Below are 25,400 nucleotides of genomic sequence, written 5' to 3'. Positions count from 1 at the left end.
CTAGTCGAACAGGTAAGACGCCTCTTTAAAGTGCATGCCTACCTGCAGCTCAGATTTTACTCTCCTCGAGTAAAACAGCTTCAATGTCTAAAATGACAGGAAGCAGTTCCTGGAAAGTCCCCCCCCCCCCCCATAATGGGACGATAGAAAACAGATTTTTCAGCACCCCAGAGTGAAAACAGATATCTCCCCTCCCAATTTTGGAAAGCTCCCAAAATGGATCAGGGTCGTCACCGAAAGCTAGGGCACAAAATGAGTTAAGGTTTACCCCGGATGTACAACTCTACAATCACACTATATTTGGATTGTACCAAATTATTTTAAGGATTTTTAACATAATCGCAAAAAAAATGTTACAACAGGTCCAGGATAAGCCCAATATACTAGTCCAGTATAAGCCTCTCCTTTGCATTGCAGACATATCCGGCTGAAAGTGTCAACAATTTGAAGAGAGGAGGAGGAGGAAAGAAGTCTGACCTCCATTAAGTTCCACTTGAATCCACAGGGTTTCCTCATAAAGAGTCCTGCAGTGAGAGCCGTTTCCTACTTCATTCTTGCTGAAGCACCAGCTAACGGTCAGCTCATCCATTTTATCTTGTACCGTCAACAGTTTTTGAGCGGTTACGTGCCATTCGCTGGTGGTGCATTCCACAAAGATGGTGAATGTACCAGGAGAGACATAGTGATGGCTCACGTTGCTAAACAGGCTTGGGAAACACAATGGAACATTATCATCAAAGCACACAGGATTTGCAACAAAAGGCTGTCATATGTTAGAGCTTCGGGATACTCTGCACCACACTCATTCCAGTTTTCTATTTACTTCCCACTTCTGCCACTCATGAATTAGAATTTAATGCCCAATCATCATGGATTTGCCATTTAGTGCCTTCCTTCCTTCCTTCCTTCCTTCCTTCCTTGCCCTTGTCTCTTGCCCCTTTCATCAGTTTCTAGTAACACTATGTTTTTCACACTTTGTGCAAGAATACAACCACACCTATTTCTGAAAATAATAATTTACAAAAAATACTTTAGCATGTGAAAACATAATTGTGTTATTTTCCCAAAGCAAAATTCCCTGGTGTCTGTAAACCCATATTTTTGTTTTGTTTCGTTTTGTTTCTTTTACTGGGAGACAAATAGCAGCAAATATCCATTCTATCCCTGTCTCACTTTACTAATGATAGAACCAGCACAGGTACATATCAAGCTAACTTACTAATATTGAAAGCATTCTCTTAGAACATTATCTCACTTGGGGGGGGGGGGGTCATATATCAGTGGTGTTATGTCTTGTTCCATTAGAAAGCAAATCGTACCACACATTGTTCTTTCCTGCCTTTTGTCCTGAAATCATCCATTTTCAGATTTATCACACGAGTGAATGCAGTTCTTATAATATGGTTGACCACTCAAATGCCTCTTGGATGTTATCCCACCGGAGGGGGGTGGGTTGCAATTCATAACCACTCAATTAAAACCTTGGGGAAAAACAATGGGGATACTGGACTTTCCCTTGCAATCCCGTGACTGCCGAGGAGACAGGAAGTATTGATCTGCATCTTCCCCTTCTCTGGCCTCCTCTACTTCCTCCTAATGCCATTAATCTCTAGTGCAATTTTGAAAGCCAAGATTACTAGGAAAGAGAAATGGCAGGAAAAACAAAATGATGATATGTTGTTGTTTTTTTGGTCAGAAGTGACTTGAGAAACTGCAAGTCGCTTCTGGTGTGAGAGAATTGGCTGTATGCAACAACATTGCCCAGGGGACGCCAGGATGTTTTGATGTTTTTACCATCCTTGTGGGAGGCTTCTCTCATGTTCCCGCATGGGGAGCTGGAGCTGATAGAAGGAGCTCATCTGCACTCTGCCTGGATTTGAACCTGTGACCTGCCGGTCTTCAGTCCTGCCAGCACAGGGATTTAACCCACTGCGTCACCGGAGGCTCCATATTTCTAAGGGTTAAATTAACTTTTAAAAATTGCCAAAAAATCCTCACGAAGCAGGATTTTGGGAGAAAAATGTCAATGTTTGGAGGGAGCCCACCTATAAGAACACTCATTATTCCATGTCGTCAGTTTGAATCAATGTGGGGAATCTGACACATCCCATCCCACGTGTTTTTCTCCAATTGTATAGCAATTCCTGAGCTCAGAAAATGACCTCTGCCCATCTTATTTCCCCCATTTACAAACACTTCAGAAACAATTTCTTAATGAGACCTGATGGACACAGGGAGGAAGTCTCTCTGAGTTGTGTGATGGTTTCCGTTATACACCGTTTCTTTTCTGTATTACAGGTGTTTAGAAATGGGGGGGGGGGGCATGGGATAATGTTCTTAAACATTGCATTGCACACATCTTTGACGATTTGGAAGCTTTCTTCAAAGCAAATCACAAAAATAAAAGAAGAACCTAGGCACTTTGTTGGCTTGACTTCAGAAACTTTAGCTTACGTTGGAGGGTAGTATGGATCAATCGTGTTTCCATCTCCAGTGCTAATGATGCATGAAAGGTTGCCGGAATAAGGAGAAAGCAGCCACTTCAAGGATATGGTGACATTTTCAAAGACAAAGCTCTTCTCTGTTACAGCCAGCCGCAAGCCTGTGAAACAACGCACATAATAGTACCAGCTTTCAGTTCTTGTGGGTTTTTTCGAGCTATATGGCCATGTTCTAGAGCAGTGGTTCTCAACCTTTCTAATGCCGTGACCCCTAAATAAAGTTCCTCATGTTGTGGTGACCCCCAAGAACATTTTCGTTACTACTTCCTAACGGTAATATTGCTACTGTTATGAATTGTAATGGAAATATCTGATATGCAGGATGCATTTTTATTGTTACAAGTTGAACATAATTAAAGCATAGTGATTAATCACGGAAACAGTATGTTCAGGGGAGTATGGGCAATGGATCATGGGATCTGCACTACCTTCAACCATTTCACCACTGACTTACACAGGCCACTGAAACCCCCATGAATTACAGACCTGGAACATACTTGGAACACAGAACCCCAATGACCAATATAAAATACTGGAGGCGGTTGGGGGAATTGACAGTGATTTACGGGAGATGTAGTTCACTTACATCTGGAGAGCACTGTGAACCCAAACGACTATGGATCTGGTCTGAACTTGGCACAAATGCTCAATATGCCCAAATCTGAAGACTGGTGGACTTTGGGGAAAATAGACCTTGGCATTTGGGACTTGCTGTATAAATATTGAAGCTTTTGGAAACGGGTATTTTGGCAGTGAAAATGCCTCACCCATTTTCATTGCCAAAGGCACCCTTGGCAGTGCCCTCCCCAGAGGTATCATCTCATATCTGTTTTTCTTATGAATTTTCAATTTTTCTTCAAGTATTTTGAAGGTTCATTTACTGATATTTCCATATCCAGTTTTGGCTTCTTCCCTTATTTCTCCCAAGCTCGGCAGCCCTGGCCTGGGGCTTCTCTCCCCTCGTGGACAAGGACTCTTCCTCCTCGGCCAGGGCAGCTGCTGAGTGGCCTCCCCTTCCTCCTCAGCCCACAATTACAAAATGATGAATATAGCAAGTGAGAAAGGAAGGCTCCCGCTTGCTGTGGTTCCCTGCACTCGCTCCTCTTCCTTCCTTCCTTCTCACCCCGGGGATGAGAGAGGGGGGGGTGGGGGACGCACTGATAACAACAGCGGCAGCAGCGGATGGCTTGGCCAGAGGGAGAGAGAGAGAGAGAGAGAGAGAGAGAGGGGAGGAGCGGGCACTAGGACCGTGCGGACGCCGCTTCCCAGAGCCTTCCCCACTGTTTTTATAAAGGGAGCCCGGGCTAAAGGAGTGGGGCGCCTTTGCCTTTGGGAGAAGTGGCTGCAAAAGGAAAGGAAGGGGGTGCCATTGGGGGGGCCCTTGCAGCCCCCTCTCCTCCATTTGCATGGAGCCAAACTGAGCACCCAAAGCAGGTCGGTCTCCTTGCAAAAATAAAAATGCAGCATTGGCTCCTTTTTTTGCACTTTGCAAAACCTGGCAAGACTTTCTTGCAAAGCTGGCAAGCAAATCCAACCAAACACCTTCAGCTTTGCTATGGAGCCAATTGCTTTTGCTTGCTCCTGGTTGCCTGGCTTTGACTTTAGGGTTCTGCTCCTGACACGCGTCAAGGCCTCCCATTCTCTCGCTCTTGACACAGGCTTTTCCCCCTCCTCCTCAGAAGTTTGCCTTCTGGGCCTGGCTCCTGTCTGCCTTGCCTTGGCCTTCCTGGCCTATGGTCGAGTCCCTGCAAAGAGGACCTTCTCCTTCTTTAAGTAGAGACTGGAGGCGCCAAGTCGGATTTCTCCTCCCAAAAGCGAGCATGAAAGGGCTTGCAGAGCCTCAGCCTGGCCTGCCCGGACTTCGTGCATTTGGGGAGACAGCTGCAAATCGGGTCAGAAGTCCCTTCTTTGCAGGAACTTCAAGGAAAAGCAACACCAGAGAGGCAGGTTGTGCAGTAGTTCCGTTGCATTTAATAATAATAATAATAATAATAATAATAATAGTAATACTTTATTTATACCCCACTACCATCTCCCCAAGGGACTCGGTGCGGCTTACATGAGGCCGAGCCCACAATACATCAATAATAAAAACAATAACAAGTAATACAAAACAATAAAAATAAAACTAACAACAGAAAATAAGCAATAAATTTGCAGGAAGCAGGGCTGCAAAACTAGGTTTGCTAGGAATGCATTGGCAGTTTGCAAGGAATCAATCTGGGACCTGGGTGTTGGATTTTCCTAGGGACGGAAATGGGTGGTATTTGCAAGGAATCAGCCTGGGGTTTGGGGGCTTGGCTCTCCTAGGAACACATTTAGAGTTTTTGGCTTTGCAGAAAGTCCAAGCTGGGCAGGGCTTGCAAGTGAAGCCATCCGCTGCTGCGGCTGTTGTTATCAGTGCGTCCCCCCCCCCCCCCTCTCTCATCCCCGGGGTGAGAAGGAAGGAAGGAAGAGGAGCGAGTGCAGGGAACCACAGCAAGCGGGAGCCTTCCTTTCTCACTGGCTATATTCATCATTTTGTAATTGTGGGCTGAGGAGGAAGGGGAGGCCACTCAGCAGCTGCCCTGGCCGAGGAGGAAGAGTCCTTGTCCACGAGGGGAGAGAAGCCCCAGGCCAGGGCTGCCGAGCTTGGGAGAAATAAGGGAAGAAGAAGAAGAAGATGGCAAAGCTGACTCCAGAACTGGATATGGAAAGATCAGTCAATGAACCGGCCATCCCTTGGGCGCACGAGCCTTAACACATGGTGTACCTTCGCCCTGGTGTGCCTTTGCCTCTGAGCTCCTCCTCCTGACTCCCCGCAGCCCTGCGGGAACAGGAGGGGGAGGGGCTGGCCTGCAATGCCCGGCTGTTTCGCTGGCACAGGGGCCGGCAGCCATTTTGAGGAAGCGGAGGGGGCGGGGCCAACTGAGGCACCTTCGCGACCCCCAGAAAATGGCCCAGCGACCCCCTGGGGGTCGCGACCCCCAGGTTGAGAACCGCTGTTCTAGAGGCATTTCTCCTGACGTTTCGCCTGCATCTATGGCAAGCATCTTCAGAGGTGAGGTCTGCTGGGACTGGGAAAAAAAAGGGGTTTATATATCTGTGGAATGACCAGGGTGAGACAAAGGGCTTTTGTAAGTTGGGCTGGGTGTACCAGCTTTGTTTCCATGTGTTAGCATCTTTAAGTCATCTCTTGGCTACAGCTATTCAAACACTTGAGGAAGTCTATAATGTGCATATTAAACGTTAAGTGTTTGTATGGACACGTGTCTTCAAGTCACCCGTTGACTAGCATCTTTATTAACGACTTAGATGAAGGGCTGGAAGGCATGATCATCAAGTTTGCAGACGACACCAAATTGGGAGGGATAGCCAATACTCCAGAGGACAGGAGCAGGATTCAAAACGATCTTGACAGATTAGAGAGATGAACGGCCAAAACTAACAAAATGAAGTTCAACAGTGACAAATGCAAGATACTCCACTTTGGCAGAAAAAATGAAATGCAAAGATACAGAATGGGGGACGATGCCTGGCTCAAGAGCAGTACGTGTGAAAAAGATCTTGGAGTCCTCGTGGACAACAAGTTAAACATGAGCCAACAATGTGATGTGGCGGCAAAAAAAGCCAATGGGATTTTGGCCTGCATCAAGAGGAGCATAGTGTCTAGATCTAAGGAAGTAATGCTACCCCTCTATTCTGCTTTGGTTAGACCACATCTGGAATATTGTGTCCAATTCTGGGCACCACAATTCAAGAGAGATATTGACAAGCTGGAATGTGTCCAGAGGAGGGCGACTAAAATGATCAAGGGTCTGGAGAACAAGCCCTATGAGGAGCGGCTTAGGGAACTGGGCATGTTTATCCTGAAGAAGAGAAGGCTGAGAGGAGATATGATAGCCATGTATAAATATGTGAGAGGAAGCCACAGGGAGGAGGGAGCAAGCTTGTTTTCTGCTTCCTTGGAGACTAGGACGCGGAACAATGGCTTCAAACTACAAGAGAGGAGATTCCATTTGAACATTAGGAAGAACTTCCTGACTGTGAGAGCCGTTCAGCAGTGGAACTCTCTGCCCCGGAGTGTGGTGGAGGCTCCTTCTTTGGAAGCTTTTAAGCAGAGGCTGGATGGCCATTTGTCAGGGGTGATTTGAATGCAATATCCCTGCTTCTTGGCAGGGGGTTGGACTGGATGGCCCATGAGGTCTCTTCCAACTCTTTGATTCTATGATCTACACAAACTAGAGACATCCATAAGTGTACAATGTTCATATTAAGAATTAAATAGGTGTTATCACGGCTCGAACATCAATGGGGAGGTGAAACTGTTTTAGTCTGAATATTAGCATTACTCTCAAAATAGGTTCTGTACCTTGGATACATTCAATTAAAGCAGTGGTTCCCAACCTTTTTTTGACCAGGGATCACTTTGACGAGGGACCACTCTCCAACATTAGTACCAAAAGGTACCAAAAGTTTTTGGTCAACTTTAGATTTGGTTTGGTTATTTGGGGTGCTGATTCAGAAAATTGCACTGGATAGACCACATCAACTCTAGTTCTGATACAGAACATATGCTATTCAGTAGTTGCCATCTGTTCATCCACAGAAAACCATATTTAATAATTTAGAGCTGATGTGGTAGTAGTAATCTTTTGTCGGTAGTCAGCCTCTCCCCTCCTGACATCCCAGTTGCCTTGGCACTTTAAGAGGGTTTTGCAAAACCAGTAGTTCTTGTTGCTGTGTGGTTTCGAAGCAACAGTGTAGTAATGGTGAGGCCACAGACTATATTTTCATTCTTATGGACTGCTGGTGGTCCATGGACCACTGGTTGAGAACCATTGCTTTAAAGCTTGGACTAAATCCCAGGGTTGATTCAAAATCCCACTAACATTGGACATGCCAGTTATCACTAGATGCATGTGATCATTAGGGTTGCAGCTCTCAGGGTCTATTTTCAAGTCTCCAGTTTGAGGCCCTGCCCAGGCACAAAACAAAGAGCCCAAATTCTCCACTTTGGTCGGTTCATTTTGGGCAACAGAAAACTTCAGGATGCGGAACAGCTTTGAATTACTAACCTTAGTGATCAGACTTTATAAAGACTGTGCATTTAAATATGTTTCAGGAACAAACAAGGAGGTGATTCACATCCAGAGCAAAGTGGCCTAGTTAAGCAATTTTTGTTTTGTTAGGGGGAAGCTAGAACAGATGAGTCATATATCACATTTGGTACATGAGCTAAACTTTGGTTCATGAACTAAAGAAAACAAAGTCTTTTTTGCTGACCATGTGGGGATAACCAGAGGTCAGTAAAAGAACTGGCAATGTGGTTTAGCTAGTAATGACAGCAATCACACTTGTTCAATGTTAAAACATCATTTTCTGACTAAATTCATCACACTTACTAAATTCCACTGAGTCCTCCACTTAAAAAGTGATAACCTACTGTGTTCATCACATTAGGTAGGGTTCAAGTGTACGGTAGAGCATTCTTTACATGTCTAAAGTGTTGGAAACAGCTTTATTTTCATGTTTCAGGAGCTGGTTGGGAAGCTGAGTGTTGGTAATGATCCGGATATAGATGGGAAAAATAGCCAGTTCTGTAATGTGATGCCATTCATTGCTCTCAGGTTTAGAATGAGATGTTTCCCCAATTTGTGAGAGGGGAAATTGTGGGAGGAGCCAACATACGCTGGTTAGGAAAAGTTCTTCCATTTCCTTTTGCTGACCAAGCTTTTACTTTAATGAAACAATTTCTTTTAAAAAAAAAAGACTTTCTGTGTCCTTTCTTTTTCTTCCCTTTTCTTTTCTTCCATGATATGTCTGTGCCTTGTGTTATATGGGCAAGCTGAGAGAGAGGGAGAAAAGTGTTGTATGTCTGCCTATTCAGACTGTGATTGTGTCTGATGCTCATGATGATGTTCATGTTGGGAATGATGTTCACGTTGATGTGCATAATGGGAAAGGGAATGATGTTCCTGATGATGGGCTTGAGGATGCGGGTTAGCCTGAGCTGGAGTTAAGTTCAGAAGAGAGGCCCGAGCAAGTTCACATTCCTGGGAAAGACCTTTCACCGCTTTTCTCAGAGCAGCAGCCTGAAAATGATGATGAGATTGCTTTGCCAGGTGCAAAATGAGATGATAGTGAAATCTTGGACAGAAAACAGTGGCAGAACTTTCAGAATCTCAGGCGTTCTGCTCGTCTGCAACAAAAGAAAGATAACCAACCGTTGTCTAGTGGGAAAGTGAGAAAGAACAAAGAATTATACATCCTTTGGAAAGAATGTATAATGATTCATGGAAGACTGTTGTCTCAGTCAAGTCAGCACCTTTAATTCATATTGGTTTCATTTTCAAGTTCTCTGTGTTTCATGTATCAAATTGTTGCCATGTCTAAGTCTTTGCCTGAGAGTTCCTGCTGTTTTGTTCCATGTTTTCAAGTGCCTAGGAGCCGCATGCTTAGGAATGTATGGCAACAGACTACTATGTTTTATGTATTTCATTGTGTTGTCGTTTGTGTTTTTGGTTTTATTTTATTGTAATTTGCGGTTTGGGCTTGGCCTCATGTAAGCCGGCCCGAGTCCCCATTGGGGGAGATGGTGGCGGGGTATAAATAAATTATTATTATTATTATTGAACACAAAAGCACACAATGTCACAGCAAACGAGATCTATATGCTGGATTTTGTATCACAAAATCACAAGTCGAACACTTCCCAAGCGTCTAGGACTGTGTGATATATTTTCGAATGCTGCGTGCAGATCCAAGTAAGGTGGATTATTATTATTATTATTATTATTATTATTATTATTATTCCTTGAAAAATTCCTCTCAATCCGTGGCTTTTTTTGTCCTGTGGGTGAAAAATTATGCAGCTTACCTTCCATGCAATGGTACTGAATAGACAGATAACTTCCCAAAGATGAACAGGGGTCTCCAAAGAAAGTCCCATCAGCGGCTACCTGGCAAGCTTGGAGCCCGTGGCACTGCCCTGCAAGGATAGATATGAACCTATCTCATTTGGTACCTGAATGATGACAGTGGCAAATGGTAAGAACCCTAAACATCTTGACATTTAAAGCTGAATTTTGTGCCACCATCAAAGTGTCAAGGGTATAATTGCTTTGAAAGGAGGAAGGCAAGCAACAAGGACCTGCTGAACTTAAATCCTGTTCTACCATACCTTATATATGGTGTCTTAATTAAATTGTAAGCTTGGGAACAGGGAATTGTCAGTTGTAACTGTCAATTGGGAACCTTTGTGATCGAAGGGTGGACATTGCTACAAAGGAAAGCAAGACTAACCTTCTTCTGCGTGTTTATCCACACCTGTGTTCATATTTAGAAACTCTTTTTAAGGTTAGAGAGAAGTCTAAACTGAGTGTGATAATGTAAATATACTTATTTCTTTATTTCTTTATTGCATTTCTATACTACTCACCCCCGGGGGGACTCAGAGGAGTGTATAAAATGATAAATCGGCAAAGATTCAATGCCGAACATACATATAAAAGCAACACATAATACATTACTAAATCAATAACATATAAATATGAGTGAAAACCATTAAAATACAAAGGCACATCATAACATGAACATAAACATATTAGACATTGCACCAGCCTCATGGTTATCATTTAACTGCTTCATTAATACTATCATTCATCGAACGCCTGCTTGCATAGCCAGGTTTTAAGTGAAAAAGTCATTTCACTGTTTCATTTATGGCTATATCATGATAGGTATTATACTGCAATATTATCACTTGCCAAATGCCTGCGTGCACAACCAAGTTTTAAGGGTTTTTTTCCCTGAAGATCAGGAGGGAGGGGGCTGATCTAATTTTGCTGGGGACGGATTTCCACAGCCAAGGGGCCACCACCAAGAAGGCCCTGTCTCTCATCCCCACAAATTGCACCAGTGAAGGCAACGGAACTGAGAGCAGGATCTCTCCGGCTGATCTTAGCGCTCAAACTGATTCATAAAGGAAGATACGTTCGGACAGGTAACCTGGACTGGAATTGTTTAGGGCTTTATAGGCTAAAGACAGCACTTTGAATTGTGCTTGGAAGCGGATTGGCAGCCAGTGGAACTGACGCAGTAGGGGGGGTTGTATGCTCCCTGTACGCTGCTCCAGTGGGGAACCTGGCTGCCACCTGTTGGACTACTTGCAGCTTCCGAACAGTCTTCAAAGACAAACCCATGTACAGCGCATTGCAGTAGTCTGTTTGAGATGTAACGAGAGCATGGACCACCATGGTCAAGTCTGGCTTCTCAAGGTATGGGTGCAGCTGGTGCACAAGTTTTAATTGTGCAAAAGCTCCCCTGGCCACTACCGAGACCTCAGGTTCCAGGCTCGGCAATTAGTCCAGGAGAACTCCCAAGCTGCGAATCTGCATCTTCAGGGGAAGTGTAACCCTGTCCAACACAAGCTGTAACCCTATGTCCTGTTGACCAGAAATGTCTCTGTCTTGTCTCGATTCAATTTCAATTTGTTTGCCCTCATCCAGACCATCACAGCTGCCAAGCAACGGTTCAGGACCTGGACAGCCTCCTTAGCAGAAGATGGAAAGGAGTGACAGAGTTGGATGTCATCTGCGTACAGGTGGCATCGAGCTCCAAAACCCCAGGTGATCTCCCCCTACAGCTTCATGTAGATGTTAAACAACATGGGGGACAGTAGTTAACCCTGCAAGACCCCACAAGACAATGGCTGTGGGGTCAAGCAGGTGTCCCCCCCCCCAAAAACACCTTCTGGGAACGGTCCTCTAGGAAGGATGGGAGCCACTGCAACACAGTATCTCCAAGTCCCATTCCCATGAGTTGTTCCAGAAGGATACCGTGGTCTACAGTATCGAAAGCTGCTGAGAGGTCCAAGAGAACCAACAGGGACACACCTCCCCTGTCCAGTTCCTTATGTAGAGCATCTACTAAGGAGACCAAGGCTGTTTCAGTTCCATGGCTAGACTGTGACTGATCCAGATAACCAGTTTCTTCCAAGAACACGTATTAAATATTTTACAGTTGTAATTCATGTTGATTATTTTCCCCATTATTCACCAAATGATAACCAAAGTTACTTCCTTCTGATGTGTTTCACAAACCTTGAAACACCTGTGCTTTACTTGCAACAATGAAATGTTTTAGAATCTATTGAATTTATCCCAGATCGAAATTTGTAAGACTTGAGGGTGCCACAAGATTCTTTGTTGCCTTTGCTCCACAGGTGAACATGGCTGCTTTGCCCTTGTACAATTCTCACCTGCCACCTCATCCTTCACGCTGACCCAGCTACATTCTTCTTCAACATCAAACTCCAGGCGAGTCTCGATTACACAATAGTGAGGTGTTTTCCGTCCATAGAAGCTGTCTCCAATTTGAATCACTTCTCCAGATCCACACTGCACTGTGGCATTGAAGTTGTCACAGGCAATGCTGTGGCCAGATTCTAAACGATAAAGAATAATGTTTCTTATAATAGGGTGGATTACTCAAATGTCTCTTGGGGTGTTATCCCATGTGTGCATGTGTGTGTGTCATATATTGTTGGAAATAGCAACCCTCTCACGCCTCCACTATTTAATTGTTATGTATATAATTGCTTACTGTATTGTATATGTGTATAGTGGTTTGCAATTTTAGCTTAACTCTTTGTTGTGGGAGGGACTGCAGACCATGTGATTAGAACTGGGATTGTTCAGGGCTCTGACTCCATTTTAGAAAGGCAGAAGCCATTAGACTTTCAATGTAGAGACAGAGTGCTTTTAAGAAGACAGTAGGAACTATATGTTTAGAGATTTCAGTAGGAACTTTAGGCTTACAGACTCCATTGGACCAAACAGAGACTCTATTAGACTCTCAGAACAGAGAGATGCTTTAGATTATGGACTGTTGATTATAAGAAAGATACCTACACAGAGAAAGTACTTCAAATCTATTTGATATGCAAAGTACCTGTATGCTGAATACATGACGTTTGTAAGTAAACTGACTATGTTACTTTTAAAGAAGTTTGATTATTTTTGTTTCTTAAAGCATGATTTAAAGGTAAATATACTTTAAGGGAGAGTAGATGTTTTTGGGCAACTAAAAAGAACACTTCTGACACACACACACACAGAATGTTCCCTCACTTATTGCAGGGGTTACTTTCCAGGACCTCCTACAATAAGTGAAGAACCGCAATGTAGGGACGCTATATTATTTTAATATTTATATATTATTTAGTAGTTATACACTATTTTAAGTCTTTATAAACTTAAAGTGAAGGAAAGGAAGGAAAGGCCCTTCAAAGCTGGAGGGAGGGAGGACTGAGGAGGAAAAGTGTGTTAGAAAGCGGCGGCAGCAAAAACCCACGAAACAGCGAAAATACCGCGATATATATTTTAAATTAATATTTTTTGAAAACCACGAAACGGCGAGTCTGCTAAAAGTGAATTGTGAAGTAGCGAGGGAACACTGTGTGTGTGTGTGTGTTTTGTGCATTGGAATATCTTTGTCTCTAACTGTTCAAAGACATATTAGTTTAACAGCTGAGAAACTTAGTTGTTTTGCATGAATGCTGGTGAATGCCATTTTCCCCAATGGTTATGACTCTAACAGATCATGCTTTTTACTAAGAAGTTATGGCATAATTTTCTAAAAGGTTATGACTTCTAACATGGTTGTCCCTTTCCAAAGATCATAAACTCTCCAAAAGTTTATGGAGATTTCCATTTTCCTTTTTTTTTCATGTCAGGAGAGACTTGAGAAACTGCAAGTCTTGTAGTTGTAGTGACCTCTGATATCTTGTATCACTGTATCACAACTCTTAGGAGTCGTTTTTATTCTATCTAATGAAACAAATAAGATATATAAATACACATAGAATGAAATGAGCTTAGGATCTCTTACCAAACTCACAAATGAATTCAAACTCCTGGCTGCAGTTCTCTGTTACACCCCATTCATAGCCAGAGTTTTTCAGGATATAGCCACATGAAGATGAGAGGACTGATGGTGCATCTTGGTGCCATTTGCTATAGGTGATATTTGAGGTATCCAACCAAATCAGGGACCCTGAAAGAAATTTGCATGAAGGGCAATACACACCAGCAAATTCTAGGATTCCACTAAGATCTTCTTACTGATGCCAGGCCCATCATTGGGAAGACTGAAGACACAACTTTAGTGAGTGAGTTCTAGGAAATGACAACTAGATGTTAGAGAAGAGAACTGAATGCAAAACAGCCAGCCCTGTACTTCCAGCTAGCTTGCTTTTTCCAAATGTGATGGGACATGCCACCCCATCACTCAGCATTGAACAACATTTTCACTTCTCTTATGGGAATGCCCCAAGCTAAGGCCATCAATGGAAACCGTACTGACCAATGAATATCAAAACTTTCTCGGGCATTTAAACCTGATGTCTGTGCACCTCATTCTGCCAACAGCTATATTTGCCTGAAACTTTTCAAAGAGGACCTTTTGCAACCCAGGGCTCCATATATACATAGCTCTTGCCCATCAAGAACCTTGTGTTGTTAGGGATTATACTAATATGGAAAGTCCTTCCTGTCAAACACAAGGAACCTTTAACTTTCTAGATGTTTTGGATTACAAGATTCACAATTATGTACTCGCTGCCAATTTCATACGGCTTTGGGAAGCTAAAGTCCAAAACATTCAGAAGACCCTACCCATGGTCTATCTTAATTTTTGCTGTGCTCTTCACCGTAGCCATGCTTACACAGAACAAGGAATTATTTCTTCCTACCTTCAGATGTTTCATTTGGAGAAGAGCTATAGGTTATTCCAATCCACCATTCTTTGTCCTCAGAAATGTGCTCCTCTAAGAACATCTGGGTCTCTTCATCCTCAATAAAGACCAGGTGGCCCCCTCCTCTCTCACACCAGCTCTGAGCACTTGTGAATGTGCGCTGGAGTTTCACGAACTCATAACATGACCGATTGAAAGCGACTTGATACTTGGAACAGGGTATCCCCTCTGCAAAGGATACATCCTCCGTAATCAGACAAGGGACAAGAAATGCAAGAATGATGATGAGATGCTGCATGCTCACTCCAATGCTTCACTGAGTCTCGCAATATACTGGAGAAGCTCACCACCAAGACAGGACTTTTGTTGACCTGTTCTGGAGGGATCTGAGAGCTGTTGTGCTACTCTACCACCTATTTCCATCCCTTTTACATTTCCCGGATGATGTCAGCAATAGCCTGGGCTCAATAAACAAAAAATATTGCATCTGTGAATGGCCAGTGAAAGGTCACGAGGCTAAGATGTACCAGTAGATATGAAAAACCCATTGTGCACCTGCCCAGCTCCACATCAAGACGGTATACACAGTGGGCTGTAATTTATACCTTTTAATGTGCTTAGTTTGATATCTGCAGTCATTGGCCATGTGGCAGCCAGAGATAAAAGACCCTGTAAAAGAAGCCATTGTTCATTTTGTGGCTGGGCATTCAACTGCAAAATAAAAATTTGGAAACTCAGAATGGTGGATCACCATAACAATTACCCAGAACTTCTGCAATCACAGTGAGGCAACAGGATGGTATATTTTCAGATGTATATTGTAAAAAATGAACCAAGATGTGAGTGCATGACTTCATGCCACCACCATACACCAGGCATGGGCAAACTTTGGCCCTCCAGGTGTTTTGGACTCCAACTCCCACAATTCCTAACAGCCTACCAGCCTGCCATAGACTCGGTCTCATCTGATTTCAGAATCCAAGCAGGTTTGGATCTGATCAGTACTTGGATAGTGTGATAGGAAAGTGATTCCTCTAGCAATGAATAGCCCTGAAAGGTCATTCAGACCAAGCTCAAATCCTTCACAACAATCTATGTAGTCTCTTGGCTTGGGATATGCAGACCAATGTGGAAGGACTGTCTCACGTCTTCTGTTTCTAGCAGGCCAGCTCAAGAGGGCATGAGAGGACGGAGGCACTTTAAGGTAAAGCATTATAGTGTAAGTCACATCTCAGTACACAGGCCGGCTTTGTTTAGTTTGGGTATAGGCTTTTCCCCTCTCTTTCTTTCATTATATTCCTTTGTCCCAGAGGTGCCAAAGTGTGGTAGAATGCACACTTTGTGTGCATAGACATTGCTGGTACAGCTCCCAGCATCACACGTCGCCAAAGCAGAAAAAATATCCCTACCTGAGACTCTGAAAAGCTGCTGCCAGTCAGGATAAGTGATACTGCACTGTATGATACAGTACTATATTGTTCAGCTGGTTAATTCTTTTAGGAATTGGCAGACCTATCCATTGCAGCATATCTTGATTTCTGATTTTTTCTGATCCTTGGTTTATTTCATGCTTTTTCTGTTTTAGTTTGCCATATTTTTAAAAAATAAAAAGCACACAAAAACTCATGGATATGGTTAGGCAAAGCTTGACTTGAACCAGGAACAAGAGAACTCAGGCTTAGATTCTCACTCTAATGCAGTGTTGCCTTTAAGGTAAACAACTTGTTTACCTTAAAGCATTATGTCTCCATGAAAGCATTATGTCTCCCATGAATTTTCTCCACAACTTTACTACATAATCTTTCTGACCAATGCAATCTATTTTCATCTCTGATTTGTAAACAAAGACTACAGGTGGTTTTTCCTGGAAACCCTCCTTATCATTCAGCTCTTCACTCAATTCCGTATCTGCTCTTGCTACTTCTGGCTTCTCTGACTGGCCTTGAGTCCTTGTAATTTCTGAGCCAGTTTTATCAGACAGAAACATCATTTCCCAGACTGAATTTCCCAGACTTGAGGGCTAATCTGCAACATCACTTTCCTAGTAAAAAAATAAAACAGAAAATGGAAGAAAGTGCTTATATATGCAAGATGAGATATGTCAGATTCACAAGTATCATTTCATGTCAATGAGGTGGAGCAATGGGTTTTCCTATGGGAGGTCTTCTGGAGAGCATGGGTGCTTCAGTTCTTGCCCTAAATCCTTCAGTTTGAGCGTGGATCCTTATTATTATTATTATTATTATTATTATTATTATTATTAAATATCACTAGAAGAAATTGCATATTTGAAAGATATGACCACTGTGATATAGCTGTATTTTCTCCTTCATTAGTATACTGTGCTTTCACAATTGCAGTATTTAAAACTTTTTAATAAAAAAAATAGCCACTGCTGTCACTTCAAAGTTCAGCAATCATTACTTACAATTTTATATTCCTTCCTCACATTTAATCATGAAAATTAGGAGGGCTCTTTTTGCCTAGCTGCTTAAAAGTATTATTCTAAAATACATACTTATGTCTTTTTCATGTATTTGAAATCTAATGTGTGCATTCCTTGTATTGGAAAACATTATCATTAGATATTACTGTTATAATGGCGTCCTCACTTGAATAGGAAAGTTCTTCATTTTTTCCACTTTTAAATGTTGCTGTTGTTGTGAGGCCAACTGTATTTAGAAGTAGAAATGAAACACCACACTTTTGCATTTGATAGAAATTCAAAACCGAAATGTTTGGAAAATGGAAATCTCCATAACCTTTTGGAGATTTTATCATCTTTGGAAAGACATGACCTTGTGAGAAGTCATAACCTTTTTGATAATAATGCCATAACCTTTTGGGAAAATGGCATTCATGCAAGGCAATTAGGTTTCTCAGATGTTAAACAGATGTACGGTATGTCTTTGAACTGTCAGGGACAAAGATATGCCAATGCACAAAAAGCACACATATCGTATAGCAGAGTTTCAGAAGTGTTTTTTTCGTTGCCCAAAAAACATCTACTCTCCCTTAAAATATTTTTGCCTTTAAATCATGCTCTCAAGAGAAAAAATAAGCAGATTTCTTTAAAAGTAACATAGTTGGTTTACTCACAAACCTCATGTATTCAGCATACAGGTACTTTGCATATCAATCCAGTTACAGATAGGATTTGAAGTAGTTTCTCTGTGTAGGTAACACATGGCATTTTTCTTAGAAAGTTTAATGGCTTCTGTACAGCATTCTGTTTCTATTAACTTCTAAAAGCATACATCTGTTTCTACTAAAGTCTCTAAACATATTGTTCTACTGGCATCTGAAAGCAAACTGTTTCTAAAATGGAATCTGAGTCCTGAACAAGTCCAGATTTGATCACTTGGTCTGCAGCCCCCCCCCCCCCCCCCCACAACAAAGAGTTAAAGTAAAATTGCAAACCAATATCCACATATACAATACAGTAAGCAATTATATACATAACAAATAACTAGTGGAGGCTTGCGAAGGTTGCTATTTCCAACGAAAATGACCTGCTTTGGAATGGAACACTATGAGATGCTGTGATAAAACAATTTCCCCTGCTTCCCACTGCTTATCTGATGAGGTCCAAGGTTTAAAAAAGTTGTAAACACACACAAACATACATCACCATGTCACACTTGACATATACTCTGACATGTGCCCAGTTAAAAGCCATGCATCTATCGGCGACCTCTAAAATAAACCAAATTCCAAATGCAGTTTACAACCAACAATCTAAATAGGGTAAAAATGTGTCAACTTCAAATTTGTAATGGATAAAGAAAATGAACTACCAAATATGATGTTGTGATTTGATATTTAATTCAACGTTACTGCGGGCTTTCTTGGACACAGTGGGGAAAAACACAACCAGCTAAAAGAAAATGAGATTATAATATTGGATGCCTTCGTTTGCAAGACAAGGTCATAATGCAGCGTGGCCTGAACCTGTATCATTGCTTTGACTGTTTGAAACAGTCTCTTTTTGTTTTTTCCAGCTTGAAACCAAGAGTGTTGTTGTTTCTGAGTCATGTTGTTGAATTCTGTCAGCATAGTCTGTAGCCATGGCCTAGGTCTAGGTCCTTTGACGCCAGTAAAATATCACAGAGAAAAAGACAATGGCACCCAAATGGCATTTTCTAGGACATTGTTGATTTTACAGAACAAACAAGTATTGATTCTGACAGAGGAGGATGTGATGAAAACCTCACCTTTGAGACTAATCCACCCTCTACATAGCATATGGTGCTGAAGGAGAGTTCTGCAGATACAGTGAGACCCCCTTATCCACAGGATCACTTTCTGTGGCTTCATTATCTGTGGCTGCCACTTCCAAAAGTATTTGTGGGCACTTTTTGGTCCTTCAGTGTGACTCTATGATATGCTTTGGCAGTCTTCAAGCATCTGTATAAACATCTGAGGAAGTGATGAGAGGAAAGTTGGGATAAGATTGGCAGGAGAGAAGGGAAGGGACTCCTCCCAGTCACAGGAAGCGTTGTTTCCAAGCCCTCTTTATCTCTGCACTGAACCCTATATCCATCAGTGCTGCCTCCGGAAAATCCTGCAAATCTCTTGGGAAGACAAGCGGACAAATGTCAGCGTGCTGGAAGGAGCAAAGACCACCAGCATTGAAGCAATGGCCCTCCGCCATCAACTCTGCTGGACCGGCCATGTTGTCCAGATGCCTGACCACCATCTCCCAAAGCAGTTGCTCTATTCCGAACTCAAGAACAGAAAACAGTATGTTGGTGGACAGGAAAAGAGATTTAAAGATAGGCTCAAAGCCAACCTTAAAAACTGTGGCATAGACACTGAGAACTGGGAAGCCCTGGCCCTTGAGCGCTCCAGCTGGAGGTCAGCTGTGACCAGCAGTGCTGTAGAATTTGAAGAGGCATGAATGGAGAGTGAAAGAGAGAAATGTGCCAAGAGGAAGGCACATCAAGCCAACCCCAACCAGGACCACCTTCCACCTGGAAACCAATGCCCTCACTGTGGGAGAAGTGAGGGCATTGGAGTATAGGACTCCACAGTCACCTATGGACCCACCGACAGAACCTTGGAGGACCATCATCCTCAGACTATGAGGGATGGCCTAATGAAATGAATGAATGAATGAATGAATGAACCCTATATCCTTGGACAGTGGTTGACAATATAAATCTAGGACCTCATCAGACGCAGCTGTTTTTGGTGGCATAAGCTGGTTCTGCTGTTGGGCCCTCAGTGGCACAATGGGTTAAACCCTTGTGCCGGCAGGACTGAAGACCGACAGGTTGGAGGTTCGAATCCGGGGAGAGTGCAGATGAGCCCCCTCTGTCATCTCCAGCTCCCCATCCGAAGACATGAGAAAAGCCTCCCACAAGGATTGTAAAATGTCAAACATCTGGGTGTCTCCTAGGCAACATCCTTTCAGATGGCCAGTTCTCTCACACCAGAAGCGATTTTCAGTTTCTCAAGTCACTCTTGACACGAAGAAAAAAAGCCACAGAGCTCCCGGGCTTCCATCCCACAACATACAGCTAGTTCCAGCGGGGCTAAACTACAGCAGAACTAGCATGCGCTGCCACTGCAGCAACACAGCAACACCCATGTTGCACCAGCAACAAGGGTGGGGGAAGCTGGGTGGTGGACACTTCCCCTGTGGGATAGGTTTTATGATAAGTCAGGCATTGTGGGACATGGGATGACAGGTTCCCCTGTCCCATGACAGGCATCACCAGATTCAGCACGATCTATGGCAATTCCGACAGACAACATGATGGCAGCCTTTTGATAGACATCTGATTGTCTTGCTTTTTCTGTCTCAGTGTGGCCACACTTGAAATAAAGAGATTTTTGCTTCAAACCTCATGGGGACTGGCTGACTTTTTAAGATTCACATTTAAGCTATTGAAAGAGTTCCCTTCTTTTTGGGCTAGGTTTAAGCAGTAAACTATGATCTGAATATATAGGGAACATGTACCACAGTTTCTGGTATCCATGTGGAAGCACTGGGACATATTCCATGTGCATAAGGGAGTGTTATTGTATCAGGATCTGCAAAAAACTTGGCCACGGTGGTCCACGCTCTGGTTACATCCCTCATCGACTACTGCAACGCTCTGTACATGGGGTTGCCTCTGGAGACTGCCCAGAAGCTGCAATTAGTCCAACGTCCGGCAGCCAGATTACTAACAGGAATGGAGTACAGGGAGCACACAACTCCCATGTTGCGCCAGCTCCACTGGCTGCCAATTAGCTTCCGAGCATAATTCAAAGTGCTGGTCTTAACCTACAAAACCCTATACGGTTCCGGCCCGGTTTACCTGTCCAAATGTATTCTTCCCTATGAACCATCAAGACAATTAAGATCTTCAGGTGGGGCCCTGCTCTCGGTCCCGCCACTTTCGCAATCGCGTCTGATGGGAACGAGAGACAGGGCCTTTTCTGCAGTGGCCCCTCGGCTATGGAACTCTCTCCCAATTGAGATCAGATCGGCCTCCTCCCTCCTGTCCTTAAGGAGGCTGGTGAAATCCTGGCTATGGAAGGAAGCACTCCCAGAGTAATGGTTGAGACCGGCTTCAGAGCAAAGCTATCGTTCACACACATGGACTGAATTTATCATGATTTTATTTTGGCGATTTGGCTTATTGGTAAATCTAATCTGTATGCATTTTTAACTTGTTGTTATTGTATGATGTTTGATATTGTATTGTTATTATTGAATTCTGTTGTGAACCGGTCTGAGTCCCTCTGCGGAGGTTAGAGAATATAAAAGTTTTAAACAAACAAATAAATAAATAAATAATAAAAGCCAAATAAATGAGAGCAAACCAAGGATGAGGTCCAGTGCCGTGATTCACCTGTTTTCGCAGTGGATCACGGCAGCAATGGAGTGGAAGCAGGACAATCCCGGCACCCCGGTTGCCAGCTGACATTTCCCCATCCCACCTGAGGAAGCATTGCCACTGCGCCAACCCCATTGCTCCTTATGGAACATGAGGTAGCCTCCATGTTGGAGGTGGCAACATCCCACCGCGCTGCCACACCAGTTCCCCCATTGAGCCCCACCAGAAGTTGCTGTACGCCATTTGATGTGGGGATCCATTGGTGATGTGGGGATCCATTAGTGTGGGGATCCATTGGTGAACCTGAGCAAAAGCATCCTCGGACGCTTCAATTGCCCCATGTGAGGAGGCTGCAAGTCTGAACTCTCCCTAGATGTCAAATGACCAAACTGCATAAACTTTATATTTTAAGGCAGAGGTTGCTGCTTTTCTTCTCTCTCCTTTTGACTTACTAATCTTTTTTTGTCCCAAAGCTGTGCAGTGACACAGAAAAGAGTTGGTATAGCGAAAGGCTAACAACATTTTGTTTATGAGCATGCCTTTTCCCTTGCCAAGGCCTTAAGTGCCACATTGTAAAGTATGTTAAGATTTTAAGTGGGCATAGAATAGGACCGTCCCTACTGAAGACTCAAGTAGAAAGAACCAGGATCCAGCCAGATAAAGATGAGTCAATGACTATCCTCACAGCATCATGCCCACCCAAATATTCCTCATGCTCTCTCTACCTTGGTGCAGAAATGCATCCTTTCCCAGCATAGAGATTTGCTTGATTCCTTTGAGCCTCTTTCACAATATACATTCCTCCACATTGTATAAGCTTAGTCAGCTGCTCATGTTAGTCCTGTCACAAGGCGATAGAGGTCTTGTGCTACAAATTTATCTTAATTGGCAATGAGTGATAGTAATTCCTGCACTGATAAGCTATCTACATTGGGTACAAAAAGCAACCCAGGCGTCAAGATTTCATACTCGGAACGAGCAAGGATTCATGGGATTAAGATACAGAGAAAGCATCAGTTCACATGGTTTCCCCAGAAAATGGACTCAAAACATTGTATAGGGGCAGATTTGGAATTGTGTACCTTCCAAGTGTCCTGATTTAGCAGAGACAGTTCCAGTTAACCCACTGTTTCTCAACCTGAGGATTGTGAGGGGGTGTCAGAGGGGTTGCCAAAGACCATCAGAAAACACAGTATTTTCTATTGGTCATGGGGGTTCTGTGTGGGAAGTTTGGTCCAATTCTATTGTTGGTGTGGTTCAGAATGCTCTTTGATTGTAGGTGAACTATAAATCCCAGCACCTCCAACTCCTAAATGTCAAGGCCTATTTTTCCCAAACTCCACCAGTGTTCACATTTGGGCAAATTGAGTATCCGTGCCAAGTTTGGTCCAAATCCATCATTGTTTGAGCTTACAGTGGTCTCTGGATGTAAGTGAACTCCAAAACACAAAGGAAATGCTCACCAAACTCTTCCAGTATTTTCTATTGGTCATTGGAGTTCTGTGTGCCAAGTTTGGTTCATTTCCATTGTTGGTGGAGTTCAGAATGCTCTTTGATTGTATGTGAACTATAAATCCCAACAACTACAACTCCCAAATGTCAAGATCTATTTTCCCCAAACTCTGCCAGTGTTCACATTTCAGCATATTGAGTATCCATGCCAAGTTTGGTCCAGATCCATCATTCTTTGAGTCCACAGTGTTCTGGATGTAGGTTAACTACAACTCGAAAGGTCAATGCCCACAAAATCAACCCTCCACCAACCCCACCAGTATTCAAATGTGGGCATATTGGGTATTTGTGCTAAATTTGGTCGCGGGAATGAAAAAACATCCTGCAGATCAGATATTTACATGACGATTCATAATAGTAGCAAAGTTACAGTTATGAATTAGCAACGGAAATAATGTTATGGTTAGGAGTCACCACAACATGAGGAACTGTATTAAGGGATCACGGCATTATGAAGGTTGAGAACCACTGAGTTAACCCACACTCAAACCAGTATGCCCCGTTGGTTCACTATTTCACATTAGAAATATTAAAAATTTTAGGATCTCTTGATGCAATTGCTGCTTGGACAATTTGCTGCAGTTTCAAAGTGCCATAAAACAAACTGGAGCTGATGTTATTTTATTATGGATTATTTTAAATTGTAATTGCATTTGGCTAAATGCAATAAAGATTAATTGTCTGACTGGCATGCATTTATCTTACGTTCTAAGAAAGCCTATGTTCCTATGAGACAAGGAACCTCACTAAACAAGCTCTGGATTAATGTTCAGCTATTAAAAGCACTTTTATTGCAATGAGAGATCACGTCCCACAGGCAATATCTGACAACGATGATGATTAGATCCTGCATCTCCTGGCACCGTGTGATAGCCATCAATCAATATACTTTTAGTGTAAGATATTATTTGCTCTAAATGGATCTCTGTGTTATTATGTTATCTGGCTAGTAAGATACAGCCAGGGCAAAAATTATGCATCAAGTTGTTAATGCTGCCATTTACAACAGAGTAGTTGTGAAATTTTAAGTGTCCTTGGTAAGTGCCCTTCTGCCCTTAACAACAACCATCACAAAAAAAAACATGTTCAAAGGTAATTGGGCAGTTGCACTTTATAATTCAATTACACATGAACTGAGACGTGTATCAAAATGTAATAGAGGAAGATGATAATGATGATGATGATGATGATGATGATGATGATAATAATAATAATAATAATAATAATAATACAGTTGGAAAAGCTGACATGATATGAGGATTTAAAGATCGAACTGCAAAGACTTTGGCACAAACCAGTAAAGGTTGTCCCAGTGGTGATCAGCACACTGGGTGCAGTGCCTAAAGATCTTGGCCTGCACTTAAACACAATCAGCTCTGACAAAATTACCATCTGCTGGCTGCCGAAGGCCACCTTACTGGGATCTGCACGCATTATTCGCCGATACATCACACAGTCCTAGACACTTGGGAAGTGTCCAACATGTGATCCAATTCAACAGCCAACAGAGTGTCTGCTGTGGACTCATCTTGTGGTGCTTCAAATAATAATAATAATAATAATAATTATTATTATTATTATTATTTATATTCCGCCCTATCACCCCGAGGGGAATCAGAGTGGATTAAAGTATATACAAGCACAAACACAGGCAAATATTCAATGCCCTGATACAATGAGACAGAAATCCACAGGCAAAAGCAAAGGCTTCCCCTTTCACCCCTGGCTTCTGGAGGCGGTGCTCAACTCTAGCTCTGAGGAAGGTGTTAATCTCCATTTCCAAGCCAAAGAGCCTGTATTGTCCGTATATGCCTCCTGGTTGTGTGGCAGGCATGATTGCTTGGAGTGCCTAGTTGCCTTCCCGCCGAGGCAGTACTTATTGATCTACTCACATTTGCACGTTTTTGAACTACTAGGTTGGCAAGAGCTGTCAGTTTTCCAGGCTGTATGGTCATGTTCCAGAAACATTCCCTCCTGACGTTTTGCCCACATTTATAGCAGGCATCCTCTACAGGCCAATGGATACTCCACCACAGATATCAGAAGAGCCAAGCATGGCTTCAGGGGACCTTTACGAGCTCTTCTGATGTCTGCGGTGGAGTATCCATTTTTCTGTAAAAGATGCCAGCCATAGATGTGGGCAAAACATCAGGAGATAATGCTTCTGGAACATGGCCATAATTCTGCTTTAACTTGCTATTGTAAGACCAAAATAAAACATAGAAAGGGGGCAATGTGTATTTATGGGCCTTCCCACATAGAGGCGTCTTCTTGCAGCCTGGCCTAGAAAATGAACTGGAACAGAATTCAGGTCCTGAAATGCTTAGCTTGATCATTCTTAAGTGACAGCAGGTTTCAAGACAAGTAGCAGTAGTTTAATTACTTGGCTAGAGTTCAGCTAAAAATGGTGCTGTAGTTTCAGGTTTTTCCTGACAAGGCTTTTACATTCATATCCCAGATTTGTTAAGTAGTTCATTCTGTGGTTTGCAAATTTCCAGGTCTTATGGGTGTTCAAAGAGAAACGAACTGAAGATTGTCAACCGAATTGAGGGGCCTTGGGGTAGCTAAGCATGTCTTGGATTGGATTGACATACCATATAATGTATACAATATATACCCCCCCCCCAAAAAAAAATCCAGATTGCAGGTATGCATCCAACTGATGTTCTGTCATCTCAATTTTTCAATTTTTTTAAAAGAATGTTTCAATTTCTCTCTCTTTATCCCCCTTTCTCCTTTGTCTTCAATTTAATTAAATTGCTGCAGCGAGGTCCAAAAGACACAAGATGTTTGCATCAATTTATTCTGCTGTGGGAGAAG

At 42.8% G+C, this 25,400-nt stretch overlaps 2 protein-coding genes across 2 annotated transcripts in view; one reads left to right on the top strand and one right to left on the bottom strand.

Annotated features, from left to right (window-relative positions):
* LOC132783237 (polycystin-1-like protein 2) overlaps positions 1 to 14,647 on the bottom strand; it is a 90,693-nt gene extending 76,046 nt beyond the window's left edge. Inside the window, exons 1-6 of the mRNA XM_060788337.2 lie at positions 14,236 to 14,647; positions 13,374 to 13,538; positions 11,743 to 11,928; positions 9,361 to 9,471; positions 2,455 to 2,602; positions 478 to 707 (exon numbers count right to left, since the gene is read on the bottom strand). Of these exons, the coding sequence (XP_060644320.2) occupies positions 478 to 707; positions 2,455 to 2,602; positions 9,361 to 9,471; positions 11,743 to 11,928; positions 13,374 to 13,538; positions 14,236 to 14,536 (1,141 nt within the window). The 5' untranslated portion in view covers positions 14,537 to 14,647. The remainder of the gene's footprint in view (positions 1 to 477; positions 708 to 2,454; positions 2,603 to 9,360; positions 9,472 to 11,742; positions 11,929 to 13,373; positions 13,539 to 14,235) is intronic.
* The window catches only part of BCO1 (beta-carotene oxygenase 1), a 77,144-nt gene continuing 55,587 nt past the window's right edge, over positions 3,844 to 25,400 (top strand). Inside the window, exon 1 of the mRNA XM_067471027.1 lies at positions 3,844 to 3,935. The gene's annotated coding sequence lies outside the window, so the exon portion shown is untranslated. The remainder of the gene's footprint in view (positions 3,936 to 25,400) is intronic.

The sequence above is a fragment of the Anolis sagrei genome, chromosome 8 (genome assembly GCF_037176765.1).
Source record: "Anolis sagrei isolate rAnoSag1 chromosome 8, rAnoSag1.mat, whole genome shotgun sequence".
Classification (NCBI taxonomy): domain Eukaryota; kingdom Metazoa; phylum Chordata; class Lepidosauria; order Squamata; family Dactyloidae; genus Anolis; species Anolis sagrei.
This window is presented reverse-complemented; position numbering and strand designations above follow the sequence as displayed.